Source organism: Pagrus pagrus, assembly GCF_965226575.1.
Source record: "Pagrus pagrus genome assembly, chromosome: 6".
Taxonomy (NCBI): domain Eukaryota; kingdom Metazoa; phylum Chordata; class Actinopteri; order Spariformes; family Sparidae; genus Pagrus; species Pagrus pagrus.
Genome location: NC_140190.1, coordinates 22,211,023 through 22,227,843, shown reverse-complemented (window position 1 = coordinate 22,227,843; position 16,821 = coordinate 22,211,023). Strand labels below are relative to the sequence as shown.

The 16,821-nt window shown below is 39.6% G+C and overlaps 2 protein-coding genes and 1 long non-coding RNA gene across 13 annotated transcripts in view; 2 read left to right on the top strand and 1 right to left on the bottom strand.

The window, feature by feature from the left end:
• The window catches only part of pde4ba (phosphodiesterase 4B, cAMP-specific a), a 180,512-nt gene extending 176,681 nt beyond the window's left edge, over positions 1 to 3,831 (top strand). For all 5 annotated transcript variants that reach the window (XM_084355859.1, XM_084355860.1, XM_084355861.1 and 2 more), the window contains one exon: positions 52 to 3,831. In XM_084355859.1, the coding sequence (XP_084211985.1) occupies positions 52 to 483 (432 nt within the window). In that variant the 3' untranslated portion in view covers positions 484 to 3,831. The remainder of the gene's footprint in view (positions 1 to 51) is intronic.
• The window catches only part of LOC311259041, a 77,864-nt gene that overhangs the window by 60,458 nt on the left and 585 nt on the right, over positions 1 to 16,821 (bottom strand). For all 7 annotated transcript variants that reach the window (XR_014622808.1, XR_014622809.1, XR_014622810.1 and 4 more), the window contains exon 2: positions 14,032 to 14,154. This is a non-coding gene — a long non-coding RNA (uncharacterized lncRNA). The remainder of the gene's footprint in view (positions 1 to 14,031; positions 14,155 to 16,821) is intronic.
• sgip1a (SH3GL interacting endocytic adaptor 1a) overlaps positions 16,398 to 16,821 on the top strand; it is an 82,910-nt gene continuing 82,486 nt past the window's right edge. The window contains exon 1 of the mRNA XM_084355849.1: positions 16,398 to 16,537. The gene's annotated coding sequence lies outside the window, so the exon portion shown is untranslated. The remainder of the gene's footprint in view (positions 16,538 to 16,821) is intronic.

The window sequence follows — 16,821 nt, the reverse complement described above, 5'->3', positions numbered from 1 at the left end:
AACATGTAAAGAATCTCCATTCTGGTTCTAATTTGTCCTCATTTTTTCCAGGTGGGTTTCATCGACTACATCGTGCACCCTCTGTGGGAGACCTGGGCCGATCTGGTTCACCCTGACGCCCAGGACATTCTGGACACTCTGGAAGACAACAGGAACTGGTACCAGAGCATGATCCCCCAGAGTCCCTCCCCGCCCTTCTACGACCAGGGCACGCACGGACACAGTGGAGGCACTGGGGGGCAGGGAGGCGGGGAAAAGTTTCAGTTTGAGCTGACCTTGGAGGAGGAGGACTTGGACGGAATAGAGAAAGATGGTGAAGAAGAGGAGGAGGAAGAGTTGGATGAAGAGGAGGATAGTCTAGGAGATTCTCGTTCTCCTCCTCTGGACTATTTGGACATTCAGGAGCATGAAGAGGGCGGCATGATGGAGCCAACGACGGCAATAGAAATTGTGACACACGAGGCGTCACCGACAGACACATAGGGCTTCCATCATCAGGCTCACATGGTGATTTGAAGGTTTTTTGAAAAAAGAGGAGAGATCCTCTTGCAGCTGTGCTTTTTAATAAGCCCACAGAAGCAAGGGCTTATTTCGTCCCGCACAGGGGCGTCTTGCACTTGGGTGTTTGAAGCCAGACACGGACGGACAGTTTCAGTGGAGCGGCTTCAGAGTTCTCAGGAAATAATTGCTGCGGACATTTTAGTCTTGATGGACAGGCGAGACTGAGGGTGGAACTTGAAGGATTTTGGCCAGTTTGGGAAATGGTTACTTTTCTTTTCTGGACTGGCATTAAATGGACATTGACACTACTGAGAGAAGTTTTGTACCTGAAGACTTTTTTATAGATATGATATGATCTAGAAGTAGCATAGAGTAAGATCTACTGATGGAGACACATTTGTATAGCAAGAGAAAGTGTTTACTTTTTTCCTGTACCATTTGTCAAAGGACTTTTGTGTGCCTTTTTTACTATTGTCTTTATAATAGTTTTTTATTTATTGAACACTCTAGTATGTCTGTGAAATGTTTTTTTTTTCTTATTTGAAAGAGCAAAATCTTTTTTGTATGTTAAAAAGAGAACAGTCTTCCATGTATTGGGCAATAGAGAAATCCAAACAAACGTCGACAAACAACTCTTGGACAAACTCATTGAAATAGGGAAACATCAACACCCACACCATATGCACAATTTGTCACATCTATTTTCAATCTGAGCACAATGTTTTTCTTTGCACGTACAATTCAAACCTTTACATTCACTCATGGTTCATGTTACATGTTTAGTTTGTTGCTCTCTATATCAGATATTGGTCAATGAATGTCACAGTCACACTGAAATACATCATCTATTTTCATACTCCATCTCTTTCTTTTTTTTCTTTGCAATGGTCTGCAGACCATTTGCAGCGCTTCCTGCGTTTTCACACCAAAACTTGACTTTTAATGCAAAATGCTCATTGAGGTTACGAGACCCTACATGTGCAATGAAATAGCCAGGCATTCCTGCTAAATTTACAGTGCAATTAATGGAACATTTGATTTGCATGATTGTTATATGATCCAATTGTTGTCGCGTTGGTGTGAAATAGAGGACGGTCCAGGTCCTAATAACCCCTCAAACAAATAGCTCATGACAACCAGCTGCTTAGATCTATGAAAAAAAACTAAATGAAGTCCGCCAAGGACGAAATGCACAACAGCGGTGAATCTATTTTTAGCCCACAGGTATGCTGCAGTCTTAATAATCCTGTTAGTTGGAATGGGTCCTGACCCCAGACCCGTCTGATGTAACGCCCCCCTGCCCCTTTGCAATCAGGCTCAGACCAGATGATTAAAGGTGCTCTTACAGCTGCCTGTCTGAAAGGCGGTCTCATACCCTCATCAGCGCCACTATTCACATGGTTTACAAACCCCTCTGGGCTCAACAGACACGACCCCAAAACAATCAGGCTGGCTATTTCTTCCTCCCGACAAAAATCCCTCAAGTGCGGCGTCTGCTCATTGACGTCAATTGAATTTTTTCCCTCCCCCCTCCACTGTATCAGGTTTCCAGGACAGTCGGGTTATTAGAATTCGGAACAGATGGAATTGCTGGATACAGCATGGCAGACTGTACCCTTTTGAAAAAAGAGGAATAATTAGGTGCTCAAGGTTGAAAACAAACCAAAAAATACCTCTCTTTGATGGGTAATATGATCTGAAAATGGTTTGCAGACTTCACATTTCTCCTCCTGTGGCTTCCATGACTAATTTTAATGGATGTTCTAGATGCATCTATAATCACATCTCTCCATTTTCATATTGGTTTACTGACACACTCAAAAGGTACTTCATCAAATTTCACCACAGCATGCTTTAAGTGGCAATCGTTTGTGTGCAGTACGTATGTATGGAAGGTTTTGTATGTGTGTATGTGCGTTTCTGTACGTGTGTGACTTTGTCTTCAGGCCTTACCCTCATCACTCCACACCTTTGTCTCTACTGTTTGTTGCTAGGAGCTCAAGTTGGTCCTTTTTGCTGTTTATAACAGTGTGTATTTATTCTATACTTTAAGCTTGTAAATAAGAAATACTGGCTCAGTGTAAAATCTATTTTAATTTATATGCACTTGCATTACCTGGAAGTGGTGGTGTCTAATGTGTAGAAGACTCTGGATTAGAGTCTTTTTATATATGTATTATATATTGTTTTTATAAATATATATATAAATATATCTAAGTATATATTCGCACAATGTTTTGAGTGCCCAGCAGAGCAGCAGCTAAAGAGACACATTGTTGTTGTTGTTAGATGAGAAGCTTGTAACTCCAAAATAACATTTTTATTTTTACAGAAAAGTTAAAATTGTCTTTTAATGTAACGTCACCAACAAGTTAATGAAAAACTTTATATTAAGCTTATAATGAATGAATATTAAACCAAAAATTTTTTCACTTTGGCATCACTTTGAAATCTTAATTCATGGTATTTTTTCAAATATCTGAACATTTGACGTTTTCCAGTAAAATTTCAATTTAGTTACATTTCTTCAATAATGGCCCAAATTTTACAGAGGACTTTGAATGTTCTCATTTTGTTACTGAGATATTTTCCAATGGATCCAACTGAGTTTTTGAAGCTATGAGGTTTTCATCTGACAGCAACAATTTGGTAACCCAGAGGCGTCATAGAGGACATGTTAAACTGCATAGGCTTGGATATAGGATACATACAAGCTAGCTTAGGAACACAGAAACATAGCCAGTGCTCGGTATCAAAATACACAAATGGCTTATTTTCCTCTCAGCAGCTTGTCACACCTAAGCTTCTCCACCTAGCATTTGAATGCAGATTGCTGATATATGAGGCCAGATACAGGTTCGACTGACAAACACAAGGCGATTGTCTCCTTTTACACTTAACGCACTTCATGTAAAGGTAGATAACACGGGGACGGTATTGGTAGCATGCTACAATACGCCCGGCACTGACGTGAATCGTTCTGAATTAACAACAAAACATGATCTTATGTATCTGATTGTGCAAATGTGTGAACTCTTTCTGACCAAACTTGTTAGCAGTTTTGAAATTCAAATTTGTCAGTATTAACATTGTTTATCTATGTTCAAGCTTTTTTTGGTCCTAGTTGTGTCCAAATGGTTAGCCAGATTTAGCACTATCTGCATGAGAGATGGGTTTTTTTATTGTCAATAATATGTTCAAGTCCACCGGTTGTTGCAGGTGGGTTATTAAATGTTTCACACAATGTATGGTATTATATTGTATATTGTGTTCAAAAATAAATCTGAAATACTTTTTCTATTAAGTGATTAAAAGCAAAGCATGAGTATATTCCTTCTGTTTTTGCATTTTTTCCCCCCTCACGGCCTGGTTTTCATAACACTGGGTGTGAACAATAAATTGGGTCACAGTCATGCTTTTGGTGGGTTTCCACGTTCGTCATGTTTCATTAGGCTGTGTCCCAACACAAAACTGTATTTACTGTGCACCTGGGTCCCATGCTGAACATAAAGAGCCTCCGGTATGTAAAACAGTATCAACAATAGGCCAAAATTCTGTTGCTAGTGGCCCCTAGAGGTCTGCAGCTGATAATACCCAACCTAAAAAGCTGTGAAACAATTTACAAACCAACCAACACTGCCTTTGCAAAAAAATATGCATGTAAAATAACAAATATCAAGCTCAAGATGTTAGACTGCAACATATAGTTTTGACATCAGTTACATCAAAGAATGCAATCAAGAGAGTACAATTGATTCAACTGTATATATAACATAGGTTTTTTTAATCAATCATCTTTAAAATGAAAAAATGCCCCTCCCTGAGCCCAGTAAGACATCTTCCAATTCTGTGTCCAACAAAATGGCCAATGCCCCATTATCTTATCAAATAATCTATTGATGTTTCGGGACCATATATATGTATCTTAGAGCTTTCTGGTGGGCAAGAGAGTGCTGTAAGAATAAGATATGACTGAGTGGTATGCTATTTGCAAGGATACTGTTGATGAAGGTTCTCAGTCATCCAGGTCATGGTAAATCTAGGTGCTGTATCGTAGGCAACTTGACGTGTTTCAGTTTCTTGAGGACGTTTCACTTCTCATCCAAGAGGCTTCTTCAGTTCTAACTAACTGGAGGGGAGCTGCAGGCTTTTAAGCTCTGAGTGGGAGTGTCCTTACAGAGTCGTTAAGGACATGTGTAAGCTCTGAGTTTCAGAGTCATTAGGGCCACTTGTGGGTTGTTGGTCCAGGAATACAGTCAGAGTCTGAGACTGTATATACTCAATTATGGTTCTGTTTTTACACTCAAGTTTTAGTTCCCACAGTAAGTCCACCACAATGTATAATAAAGAATTATGAACCAATTAAGGTCACCAGGCCGTGGCCCGTCCTGTGAGAACAAAAACCATCAACCTCAAACCTTAGGACAGTGCTGTGAAGTGAAGTAGATTTAGAATGATTTTTAGTGTGTTGTAGTACCTGTGCTATGTAACATTCATTATCGTTGATGTCACTGGGTTTGCTGCATCATCAAGGCAGCACAGCTCTAATGTACTGAGACAGGAGCGAGTGAGAACCAGAGGACACGCTGTGGTAGCGACCTGTCAATCACAAGGTAGCCATGCCCTGAAGCATACCCTGCTGTATCGTCAATTTGACTCTAAAAAGGGACATCGTGCTACATTAAAGAAGACTTGAAACTAGCGAATGAGACTATAAACTCTTTTATTGTTTGTTTAGTGAGGTCATAAATCAGGTGAGAAGTAGGATCATTTTCACATAAGATTACATACAATTTGATTTATTTTTATAGACAGTCATATTTCAGTGGAGCAGCCTCCTGCTGGCCAGAAGAATGAAAACAAAAGGATTTTGCACTGACTCAGAGCTGGAAGCTCCATCCATGTGTTATACATTTAATGATCCCCACATGTATATAATGTGTGTGTTGTAGTTTCAGGGGTGACTGCTCAGTTTTTGAAAAGACAAGCATAATCGAGACTACACGAATAACAAGCATATTAACAGACTAGATTTTTTTCAATGTTTTTTTTTTTTTTTGAATGGAAGACGCAAACAAATTTCTGACCTCTTTGCTTACTGATACTGATTTGGACATGGATTACCATGGCAACATTAGAATCACTAAAGGTTTTGGGTCAGCCTTAAACATACATGAATTATTAGAAATGATTTAGGATGCATTGAATTACTATAAACAGTATTATCATACATGTATTATATACAGAATCTCTAGTCTGAATCATTTGAAAATTCACACAAATTAATTTGTACAAGGCCCTAATAGTCCTACCCAGTGAGCAAAGAGTGGTCTAGATCACGTCTTTTAGACATCATTTAAGGACATCCAAGACGTCTAAAAGACATCCTCTGGGGAGCCAGAATGAAAGTTTTTTATACATCTTTTCTGGACGTTGTATAGACGTTTATATGATGTTTATCGACTAATTCTGGATGTCAGTGGATGTCTAGATTATGGCCTGACTGGACGTTTTTCTCAAGGTCATTTATCGACTAATTCTGGCTGTTAATGGACGTCCAGATCATAGCCAGTATGAACGTCTATTCTCAACTAATTCTGGATGTCAGTGGATGTCTAGATTATGGCCTGACTATTGACATGGCCAGGCCATGATCTGGACGTCCATTGACAGCCAGAATTAGTTGATAAATGACGTTGAGAAAAGACATCCACTGACATCCAGAATTAGTTGAGAATAGACGTTCATACTGGCTATGATCTGGACGTCCACTGACAGCCAGAATTAGTCGATAAACGATATATAAACGTCTATACAACGTCTAGAAAAGACGTATAAAAAACTTTCATTCTGGCTCCCCAGAGGACGTCTTTTAGACGTCTTGGATGTCCATAAATGACGTCTAAAAGACGTGATCTAGACCACTCTTTGCTCACTGGGTATATAAGATTTAGGTATACCCTGAAACTCTAACATCTGTAAATCAGCCTGATTATCTATCTCGATGTGAATTCTGATGCTATTCCAGATTCTGACTGTGAATTGTGAAACTTGTTTTCTAGTTTCAACTTTAACAATCAACCTGACTCCTGTTCTTTTGCAGTACATCCTGCAGTGACTCCCCTCTGTGATTAACTGGAAAGGATGTGGATGCTCATAAAGTTGCTTTATAGCTCCATAAATAAGTTGGCTTATCCAACATGTGGGACCGTACACACAGCCTGCAGGGTGAGAAGGCAAAAATGCTTGATGAAGCAATATTTCTAAGGAATGTTCTGTTCGCACATCATTTTCCACAAGTGACTGGTTTGACTGGAGTGTTTATAGGCTCTAATACACTTTGGGAAACATCCCATGGAACACAACAATATGCGAGTCGAAACTACAGTTTTATTGGTTTTACTGCAACAACTTCCGTCTTTAAAAACATAATGAGGCTTGTTTTGCAAAGTGCTCACAGGTGTTGAGGTCTATCATTTTTTCTAGTAGTTTTTTTAGCAATTGAGTACAGAGCTGCATTTTCAAAACTGGACAGAAGAATTTACAGTTGATAAGAACAAATAAGTATATTTTAAAACTTATTTTATGAGAAGGTGCCTTCTCCAAAATCAAATAATTTAAACTTCTGATTTGGGAGGAATTATTCAAACCTGACCAAAAAAAAAGAAAAGAAAAAAAAAAATTACACGGGTAAGATGCTTTTGTAATCTCCATCCATGACCCTTCATATCCAATTTCATTGTGACCCATGATAAGAGCTCTAAGACTGTCTGCCCTTGTATCCACTCCAACCAAGGAAATCATGAGTGAATTATATCACAGAGCTGTCTTAGTCTCACTCTTTGCACTCTCATATGCCATTTTTATCTTTCAGCACTTATCCTTGGATTTTTATGTGTGTCTCCTCTCCTCAACTGATTCCCAGTCTCCTCTAATTTCCTCCACCTCCATTATCTGCTAACCCATCTCCCACTGTGGAGGTCTCTCTACGTCTTGCCTCTGACATAACCTAGTAAAAGCAAGAGATTTGATTCGGTGAAGCTACTTGCGTACATGTGACGAAAGAGAGATGGATGGAAAAAAGAGACAGAGTTAGACTGAGATATGGGACAGTTGGCCTCCCTTGTCACTGCTTTACAAAGGCATGGAGGTCTGTGGGGATGGCTGAGTTACCTAATAAAGCTAAAAACAGAGCAACGCATTTCCCACCAGTCAAAAAATGACACCACTTAACTGCTCCTCTGTGTGGCACTGAGAGGAATATGAGGAATATTTTGAGCCAAGAAGAGGAAATGGTTAGCTCGTGAGCTAATATGGAATTGGCTTAAGGCTACCCATACATGTGAACGAGTGAGAGATGCATCCAGAGAAAAGAGAAACACAACGCAAATGAGAGGGAGTGTGTGGGCGTTTACACTTCATGAATCCCTCATCTCAACTGGTATCTCAAAATAAAGCAAAAAATCTGCCAATGTGGGGAGAATATTAATTAATAAAAAATATTCAAGACTAAATGTTATTCTTTTGATAGTAGTGCAATGGTAAACCTCAGCTCATTGCAGCCACTAATTTCTTGTAAATTCCTAAAACAAGGTAAAACTGTCTTATTTTAATGTAATATAATATAATAATAATAAAACTGTTTTAATTTAATGTTTAATATTATCTTAAATTGTGAAATTGAGTGCCTACAGGAATACTGTAGGTATGCATTTTCACCGACACATTTCATATTTATTTTACTGACACACCAGGCCGACAGCTGGCCGTCTGCCAATTTTGGGGCCATCACTGAGCGTCTGTGGCCCTAGTTTTTGTGGTGTGAGCCACATCGTTGGCAGTAGTTTGCCCTCCATGATGGCTTTCGTCTGACTGAGCACACTGGCTCAGCGGCGGAGCCCATCACTGATAGGAATCACTCTGACTGGCTGCTCAGCGAAGCAAATCAGTCAAAACGTAAAAAGGAAAGGAAAGGCCTTGAGTCTGTGGCTTTAATATCCATGATTTCACCAATTTAGCACGATTTCCCCTTATTGTAGGCCGCTGCCTCCTCAACTGTGCTAACTGCAAGTTTTTAATCACACATGTACTCAATTAGAAGTGGCTACATTAGCGAGAGTGCTGTGAAAATGACAGGTGTCAGGTGTTAAAAACACAAAAACTGGGGTGTAAATAATGTGCAGTCTGATTTTAACTTCAGTTACCTTTTAAGTCACATTTAAAGTTGTAGTTGATGTGGCACACACACACACACACACACACACACACACACACACACACACACACACACACACACACACACACACACACACACACACACACACACACACACACACACACACACACACACACACACACACACACACACACACACACACACACACACACACACACACACAGGAGATAGAGACAGAGGGAGACAGCACAGCTGATGATGTAGACAAAGGTCTCACTGAGATGTCGGGTAATTAAATTTAAGGTTCCTGAGCCCACGCGTTATTATTTTACAATGGTGCGGTGACAATGGTGGAGTCTTTATTCTGTTAACCTACATGCGTAGAACTGTGCTGGATTTTATTTTTTTATAGCAGCCTAAAAGACATCTTTGCTTGAACAAAAGTGAAACTTTTTTCTTATTATCAACTCAAGACAAAGTGAGATATTTTGCATACCACTTGTTTTCGGCAACTTCAAACATTTAATTTCCACGGGGGACACACGGTCAAACCCAATATATGAAATATAGAATTTCACCCCACGGTATTTGTAGTGACGAGTCATTAAATGCATCCACAGGCTAAAAGAAAGTTAATTTTCTCTCCTCAAAATTCGGTATTAAACTAACCTCAAAAACAAATCGGATCGTGAGTTTACATGAAATTAGATGCTTTGGGTGTCAACATATAGAGTATGTGCATCAATTAAACTGGATTTAATTTTAGTTGATTTCTATTATTTTATAGCAGTCTGCAGAATGACAGCTCATGGTGAAGAACGTCTGCCATGTATACTGTTTATACATTACTTGTATGTAGTATGGGGCTTTGATGTCAGTAGAGTCATAATGACTCCAAATTAAAAAAAACTTGTTAAAGACTAAACAGGTGGATTGGAGGAACCTGTTCATCAGGGGTCTGTAATGTTTGTCATGTTTTAGGAATTCACACCGTGCACTGATTTTGTAACTTGGTACAGAGTGTCTAAATTAAGGAATCTGATCTAAGTGAGAGATCGCACATAGAGGGTACAGTCAGTACCCCATCTGTTCAGTGTTGGCTTAATGCAACAGTGTGTATCTATTATGACCACAAAGGGTTAAACATCTTCCCTCTTAATGCAAATTGTGTGGCTCCTGCTTTTGCGTCATTGTGGTTTTATAGCTGGCTGTAGGGCCAGCTGGGTCAAATACTCCCGCTGCTGCTCTCAGAGGACTGCACTGAGAAAAATGACAAGCTTGGCAATTGATTTTAATTTGCATGAAGAGTTATCGAGTTGTCTTACAGGATTAGCAGATCAGTTTATAAATATAAACATTATTAGTACTTTTTATAATCTGAACAAAACTTTCTTTTGCTTTTCATGATTGTGTCATTATCCACACCTGCTATGCGGGCATAAAAGAGGCGAAACTGTATGGTGAAAAGTACAAAAGTACAAGACCAAAAAATCAGCAGTTACAGTTGCAGTCATGGTGGCAAAAGTTTACATACACTTTGTAAACAAAATGTTTATCATGGCAGTCTTCAGTTCCAATGATTTCTACAGCTCTCATTTTTCTGTGATGGAATGAGAAACTTCTTTGTCACAAAAAACATTCATGAAGTTTGGTTCAATAATGAATTTATTACAGGTTTTCTGAAAATGTGACCGAATCTGCTGGCTCAAAAATATACATGCAGAATTTAATATATTTGGTTAAATATCCCTCTGCCATTTTCTTTTCATTTAAATTTTTCTGCCATTGCTTTTGATAGCCATCCACAAGCCTCTGGCTGAATTTTTAACCACTCCTCTTGACAGAATCGGTGAAGGTCAACTAAATTAGTTGGCTTCCTGGCATAGACTTGTTTCTTCAGCACAGTCCACATGTCCTCGATGGGGTTCAAGTCAGGACTTTGGGAAGGCCATTCCAAAACCTCAATTCTAGCCTGATTGATCCGTTCCTTTAGCACTTCTGATCTGTGTTTGGGACCATTGTCCTGCTGGAACACCCACCTGAACCCAAGACTCAATCTTCTGGCTGATGATTTTCAGTTTTCCTGAAGAATTTGGAGATAATCCTCCTTCTTCATTCTTCCATTTACTTCCTTTAGAGCACCAGATCCACTGACAGCAAAACAGCCCCACAGCATAATACTACCAGCACCATGCTTGACAGTAGGTGTGGTGTTCTTGGGGTCGAAGGTCTCATCTTCTCTCCTCCAAACATATTGCTGCTCATTGTGGCCAAACAACTCAATGTTTTGCTTCATCTGATCACAGATTTTTCCTCCAGAAGGTTTTTTCTTTGTCCATGTGATCAGCAGCAAACTTCAGTCGGGCTTTATGGTGCCACGTCTGGAGCGAGGGATTCTTTCTTGCACGGCAGCCTCTCAGCTCATGTTGATGCAAAACACACTTGACTGTGGACACTGTCGTCCATCTTCTAGCAGCTTCTAATTCATTGCAGACTTGCTTTTTGGTGTTTTTTGGTTGACTCCGACCAGTTTTCTCTCAGCAGCAGGTGGTAGTTTGCGTTTTCTTCCTGATTGTGGCAGTGACACAACTGTGCCATGCACTTTATACTTACAAACAGCTGTTTGTACAGTTGATCTTGGGCCCTGTAACTGCTTTGAAAAGGCTCCAAGTGACTTTACTGACTTGTTCAAATCAATAATGTGCTATTTCAGATCAATGCTGAGTTCCATAGACTTTCCCATTGTAGTGTTTGTGGCTGAGTCTAGTGTGTGTATCAATCATAATCACTCAGAAGAAGTTAAAGAGACCATGCTACAAAGAAAATAAACACCTAAATTGATTGTTCAAGTTACTGTATGTATATTTTTGAGCCAGCAGATTTGGTCACATTTTCAGAAGACCCATAATAAATGAAGTAAACTTCATGAATGTTTTTTGTGACAAAGTAGTTTGTGTTCCTCTCATTCCATCACAGAAAAATGAGAGCTGTAGAAATCATTGGAACTCTAGCCTGCCATGATGTACATTTTCGTTACAAGTGTATGTAAACTTTTGACCACGACTGTATACTTGTCAGTTTTTGTTGTTGCTACAGTGGCTTTCAGGGAAAAGGTAACACGATGTCCCTCATGGGTCCCCTGAGGCCGCATTAACCTTGTAAGTGAAGCAAGTAAATCAGTCTCGTGGTGGATACATGCGGCTATTTATATCCCCCCCGAGCCAATTAGAGGAGAGATGATGAAGTGGCTGAGGGTGCAGAGAAACACCACTGAAAGTCTGTTTAAGGATCCTCAGCGAGTCCTCATTGTGCTCGCGAAAATGATGAAAGAACAGGTGGACGCAGCTGGCAGGGTGTTGGGGATATAAGGCACCACTTCCAGGCTGTAACCAGAGCACTGGCAATGTCTGCTGAGACAGTCAGACAGACAGTTATAACTAATGTCATCTTTAGCTTAAACTGTGGTGTTCATGTAGTCACAATCTACATACATGTAGTATGGTTAAAAATGTACAAGCAGCTGCTGGCCGATCTGGCCGCAATATTTTCATGATATATCACTATGTACATTTTGAAATCCCCTCGAAGGCATTTCATAAATGCGAGGACAAATATTGAAGGGAGGACTTTTGGTACTTTCACAAAATATTAACAAATGGCTTTTGATAAATAATCATCAATAATGTGGCTATAATGACTAAGTGGGTAAAGGCAAGTGTTTGAATGAGTAGAACAGTCTGGTAGGTTCATAAAATTACATAATTTTACTGTTATACAGCCTTTAAAACCAGGAAAAGACTCTTCATATCACAACATAACAATATCCAAAATCTCATATGACAATATAATATTAATATATTGTAAAATCAGCACCCCTTTATGCCTTGAGACAGATTCATGACCTCAATATAAATATAAAGCCCCGACTCTAACTTCAACAGTCATTTAGAGAAGTTAAAGGTTGTGATAAGATCCGTCTGACATGGACCAGTTGAACAAAAGTGTCTATCTATTAAAGTGCTTCCTGTGAATCACTGACACGACCAACAGTGAATAATCGTCTCAGGAGTTTTTTAAACCCTACGTTTTTATGACAGTGAGCAACTAACTGAGAGCTAGAATGAGGAATGAGTGTTTTTCCGTAGTATGACTAATCTCACAGTAGTTTCTATTTCCCTTTTCTCCAGCTCTTCCACAGCTGTGTGACTGAGTCCTTTGGTTAGATTACTCTAAAACTTAATAAATAGTTTGCTGCTCTCACGCACCCTTCCTGAATCATAGAGGTCTGCAGCACATGGGAACAGTTCTTTGGCTTGCATGAGTGTGTGCGTCTTTCACTCATTGTTCTTCCGTAATGCCATTCCTTCCCGTAATCTCCTGTACAATACTTCAGAGCATTTATAGTTAATGACAGGCACACTCGGGTCAGTTCCAGGGCTTGAACCTCGTCAACTTGCTTAACAACATATTCTCTGAGCACTGGACAACTCCCCCATCACAAATGATAGTTTTAATGGTTTTCAAAAATATTACATCACATAAAAAAGGCTGGTGTTACTTACAGCATTACCCTGGAGGCTCCTGTTTGTCAAGTCATATTTATTTGTCTAAACCTCAAACAGCACACAACAGCACAATCAACTTTACGACTCAACTTTGATGATTTTTTGCCGTAATTGAGCAAACAAACAAATGATGATGGGATGAATAATGAATGGTTCCTCTATTGAAATAGCTCCATTTTAAAATGTAACTTCTTTACTTACAGTTCATGAATGTGAAGAAAATTATTAAAGCCACAAACAATGTTACTCATTGGTCAGTCATTTTGTATTTATGATGATCTATTAAAATAATATATGGCAAACTGTTACAGCAAGAAACATGCACATGGAGCAGAGGATCAACTGAACTAAGAGAGTCTGGCGTTTGTGAATAACCAGGACAACGATACTGTATACACGACCACGGTGGTGGTCAACACTAGGGACTTTTTAATGACTCAGTGTCTGCTAAGTACGGAGAGCTCTTTCTGTTTCGAATTTGAAAAAAATAAGAAAGATGACAAAGAGACACACAGATGGCATAAGCTACCCTCACACATATTCACATAACCTTAGGTTATTGTACCGACTGTTTCTATAGAGTAGGACCTGATTTCTCTTTGAATGCAACTTATGTTAATTTCTGTTTTCTACTTGTTTTTGAATTTTAGCTCAGCTTTTCACTCTCTCTACATGTACTGTTCCTGTTCCTCTTTAACTGCCACAGTTTTCAGACTGGGAGCTCATACAGGCAAGTACAACAGCCTGGTCTGGCTGCACAGAGGAGAGGAGTAGATGTTTTGAACAAACCTGGGTAAAAGTTGTGATTGAAGACATCCTGGACTGGATTTTGAGCATACTGGTCAATCCTCACAGGAAAGGAGCCTCTGGGGCAGAGGAAGTGATGAGTTTCATGGTGGCATTATCTGGGTTCTGAGTGAAATGAAGAAAAGATTTAAAATTAAAAGTGAAAAGTAATAAGGGCATCTCAGCAGCTGTTGATGACAGATGCAGGGCAGAAACAAGTAGTAACAACTGCCTAGTGCCAGCCATTTAAAAATTAAATAAATAAATTAGGATCTTGCTTATTTATTATTTGACTTCAACCTGAATGTACCTGTTTTTCTAGAAGAATATTGATTGATCTTAAAGGATAACTACCGTTTTTTACAACCTGGACCTTATTTCTAGCAAAATATATGATCATTTACTCACCCAGATAACTTTGGTGTCATTTGAAGTTGTTCGGACAAAATTAGATCCAGTGTAGCGCCGATATATCCATATAATGGGAGTGACGGGGCAGCGAAGCGCAGCCTCTATGAGCATTATCTGCCACGAAACTAGTTCATTTCACCAATATTTTGTCATGATACGCTAGCGCTATTCCCCTCTGAGTCCGGGCTCGTCTATTGTCAACATCCGGGGTCTGTAGGTTGACCTACTACCTCTGACCTGGAAGATGTCGTCTCTGAGCTGCGCGCGCACCCACGACAGCCGGCTTGTTTACCTGTAGCTGCTACTGCTAGTTTGACCCCGGATGTTGATAACAGACGCAGAGGGGAATAGCGCTAGCGTATCATGACAAAATATTAGTGAAATGAAGATAATGGGTGGCAGATAATGCGTTATATAGAGGCTGTGTGTCGGTGCCCCGTCACTCGCATTATATGGATATATCGGCGCTACACTGGATCTAATTTCGTCCGAACAACTTCAAATGACACCAAAGTTATCTGGGTGAGTAAATGATCATATATTTTGCTAGAAATAAGGTCCAGGTTGTAAAAAACGGTAGTTATCCTTTAATACAATTATGTTGCCTCTGGCAGACAGGTGGTGTCTCCCCAACAAATTAAGTAGGGTGTGTGTTTATCTGTGTATTAAGTGTGTGTGGGTGAGTGAGTACACGTGCCGAGTGAGAACGAGAGGGAGAGACAGAGACAGAGAGACAGAAGATGCAGTGATTTGGGATTTTGACAGGGTTTTTCCTCTCACAACCTATCAGAGGGACAACCAAGTCCTCTCTGTCGATCAGGTTGCCATGGCAACTGTGCTGGAGTTGAATACTGAGACACATTCTCTAGACGTTTCTCTGTGGGATAATCTCCACAGCTACATGCAGGCAACGTCTTGTACAGCAGGTACTGACACAGATGAACTCTGAAACACACACACACACACACACACACACACACACACACACACAGACAGATGTGCAGATTCATGCTGCTATAGTTCATAACTGCAAATATGGATTACAACAGAATATACTGTACACTACTACTGCAGTCCAGGTGCCAGTTTGAAAAAGAAGCTGCCCTGTGTGTAGTTGTTTGGCACAGGTGCAACGATTACTCGATTAGCTGTCAACTATTAAATTAATCACCAACTATTTTGATGCTTGATTAACTGGTTTGAGTAGCTTCATTTATGATAGTAAACTGAACATCTTTGAGCAGTGGACAAAACAATACAGGACTTGGGCTTTGGGAAACCCTTATCAACATTTTTCACAATTTTCGGACATTTAAGAGACCAAACAACTAATTGACTTATTGAGAAAATAATTAACAGATTTATTGACAATGAAAATGATCGTTAGTTGAACTTCTAGTTCAGTTTATATTAGGGCTGCACAATTAATCAGGATATTAATGAAATCACTATATGATGCAATATCTAAATTGCAAGAGCTTAGTTAAAGTTAAAATGCGTGACAAAACAGCATTTGAATGTAAGTACTGTAGTGCTGCAGAGATGCCCTGGCATACAAATCTTATTCTTCTGATTTAAGAAAACATGATGTAATGATTTTAATAGTTGTTTTCAGTGAAAATTTAAATTGTGATTCATACTGCACTTGCAAAATAACCGAAATATTATTTTTTCACCATATTGTGTAGCTCTATACATACATAATTCAAACGTATAATCCATTATTAGAGCTGATAATAAGATCTACTGAAATCTACCTTTACTTTTAAATGAATAAAATCCAAATGTTTGCCTTACATTTTGTTGATTGATAGGGTTTCTACAAGGCCTTTCTGTTGTTTGGGAAAATATAGTGAGCAGGTTTGCCAACAGGCCCAGCAGGTCACCCGTCCCCCTGCGCGCGCTTGCGCACACACACACACACACACACACACACACACTGCCTCTAGGCGTGGTCAAACACGCATGCCATGAGTACCGACCAAAACACTACCTGCATGTAGATGCGCACCGTTCCTAAAATACTGCATAAATACTCATCAAAACAAACAACCTGCTCCCCATACTAGTGAAAGAAGAGGATGATCACGCGGATCAGGTACAGTCTGCATGCTGTCAGGCCAAGTTTGGTCTCATAGTCAGAGGCTGATACTTCATTTGGGAAAAATCCAATGCTGGTGCACAGGGAGAGACGCTGTTGTTATGCAATACTATTGAGCCGCAAGTCAAAATGTTTTGGTGTGCAGGTGGGAATTACTTTCCGGAGATGTTGAGATTAATTATTAACCAAGGGGCTGGGCAGGTGTATGAATCAGTAAAACACGTGGCAGTTAAAACCCAATTCAGCTGTCGTGATACACCATGTGTGAGTTAAATAAATAA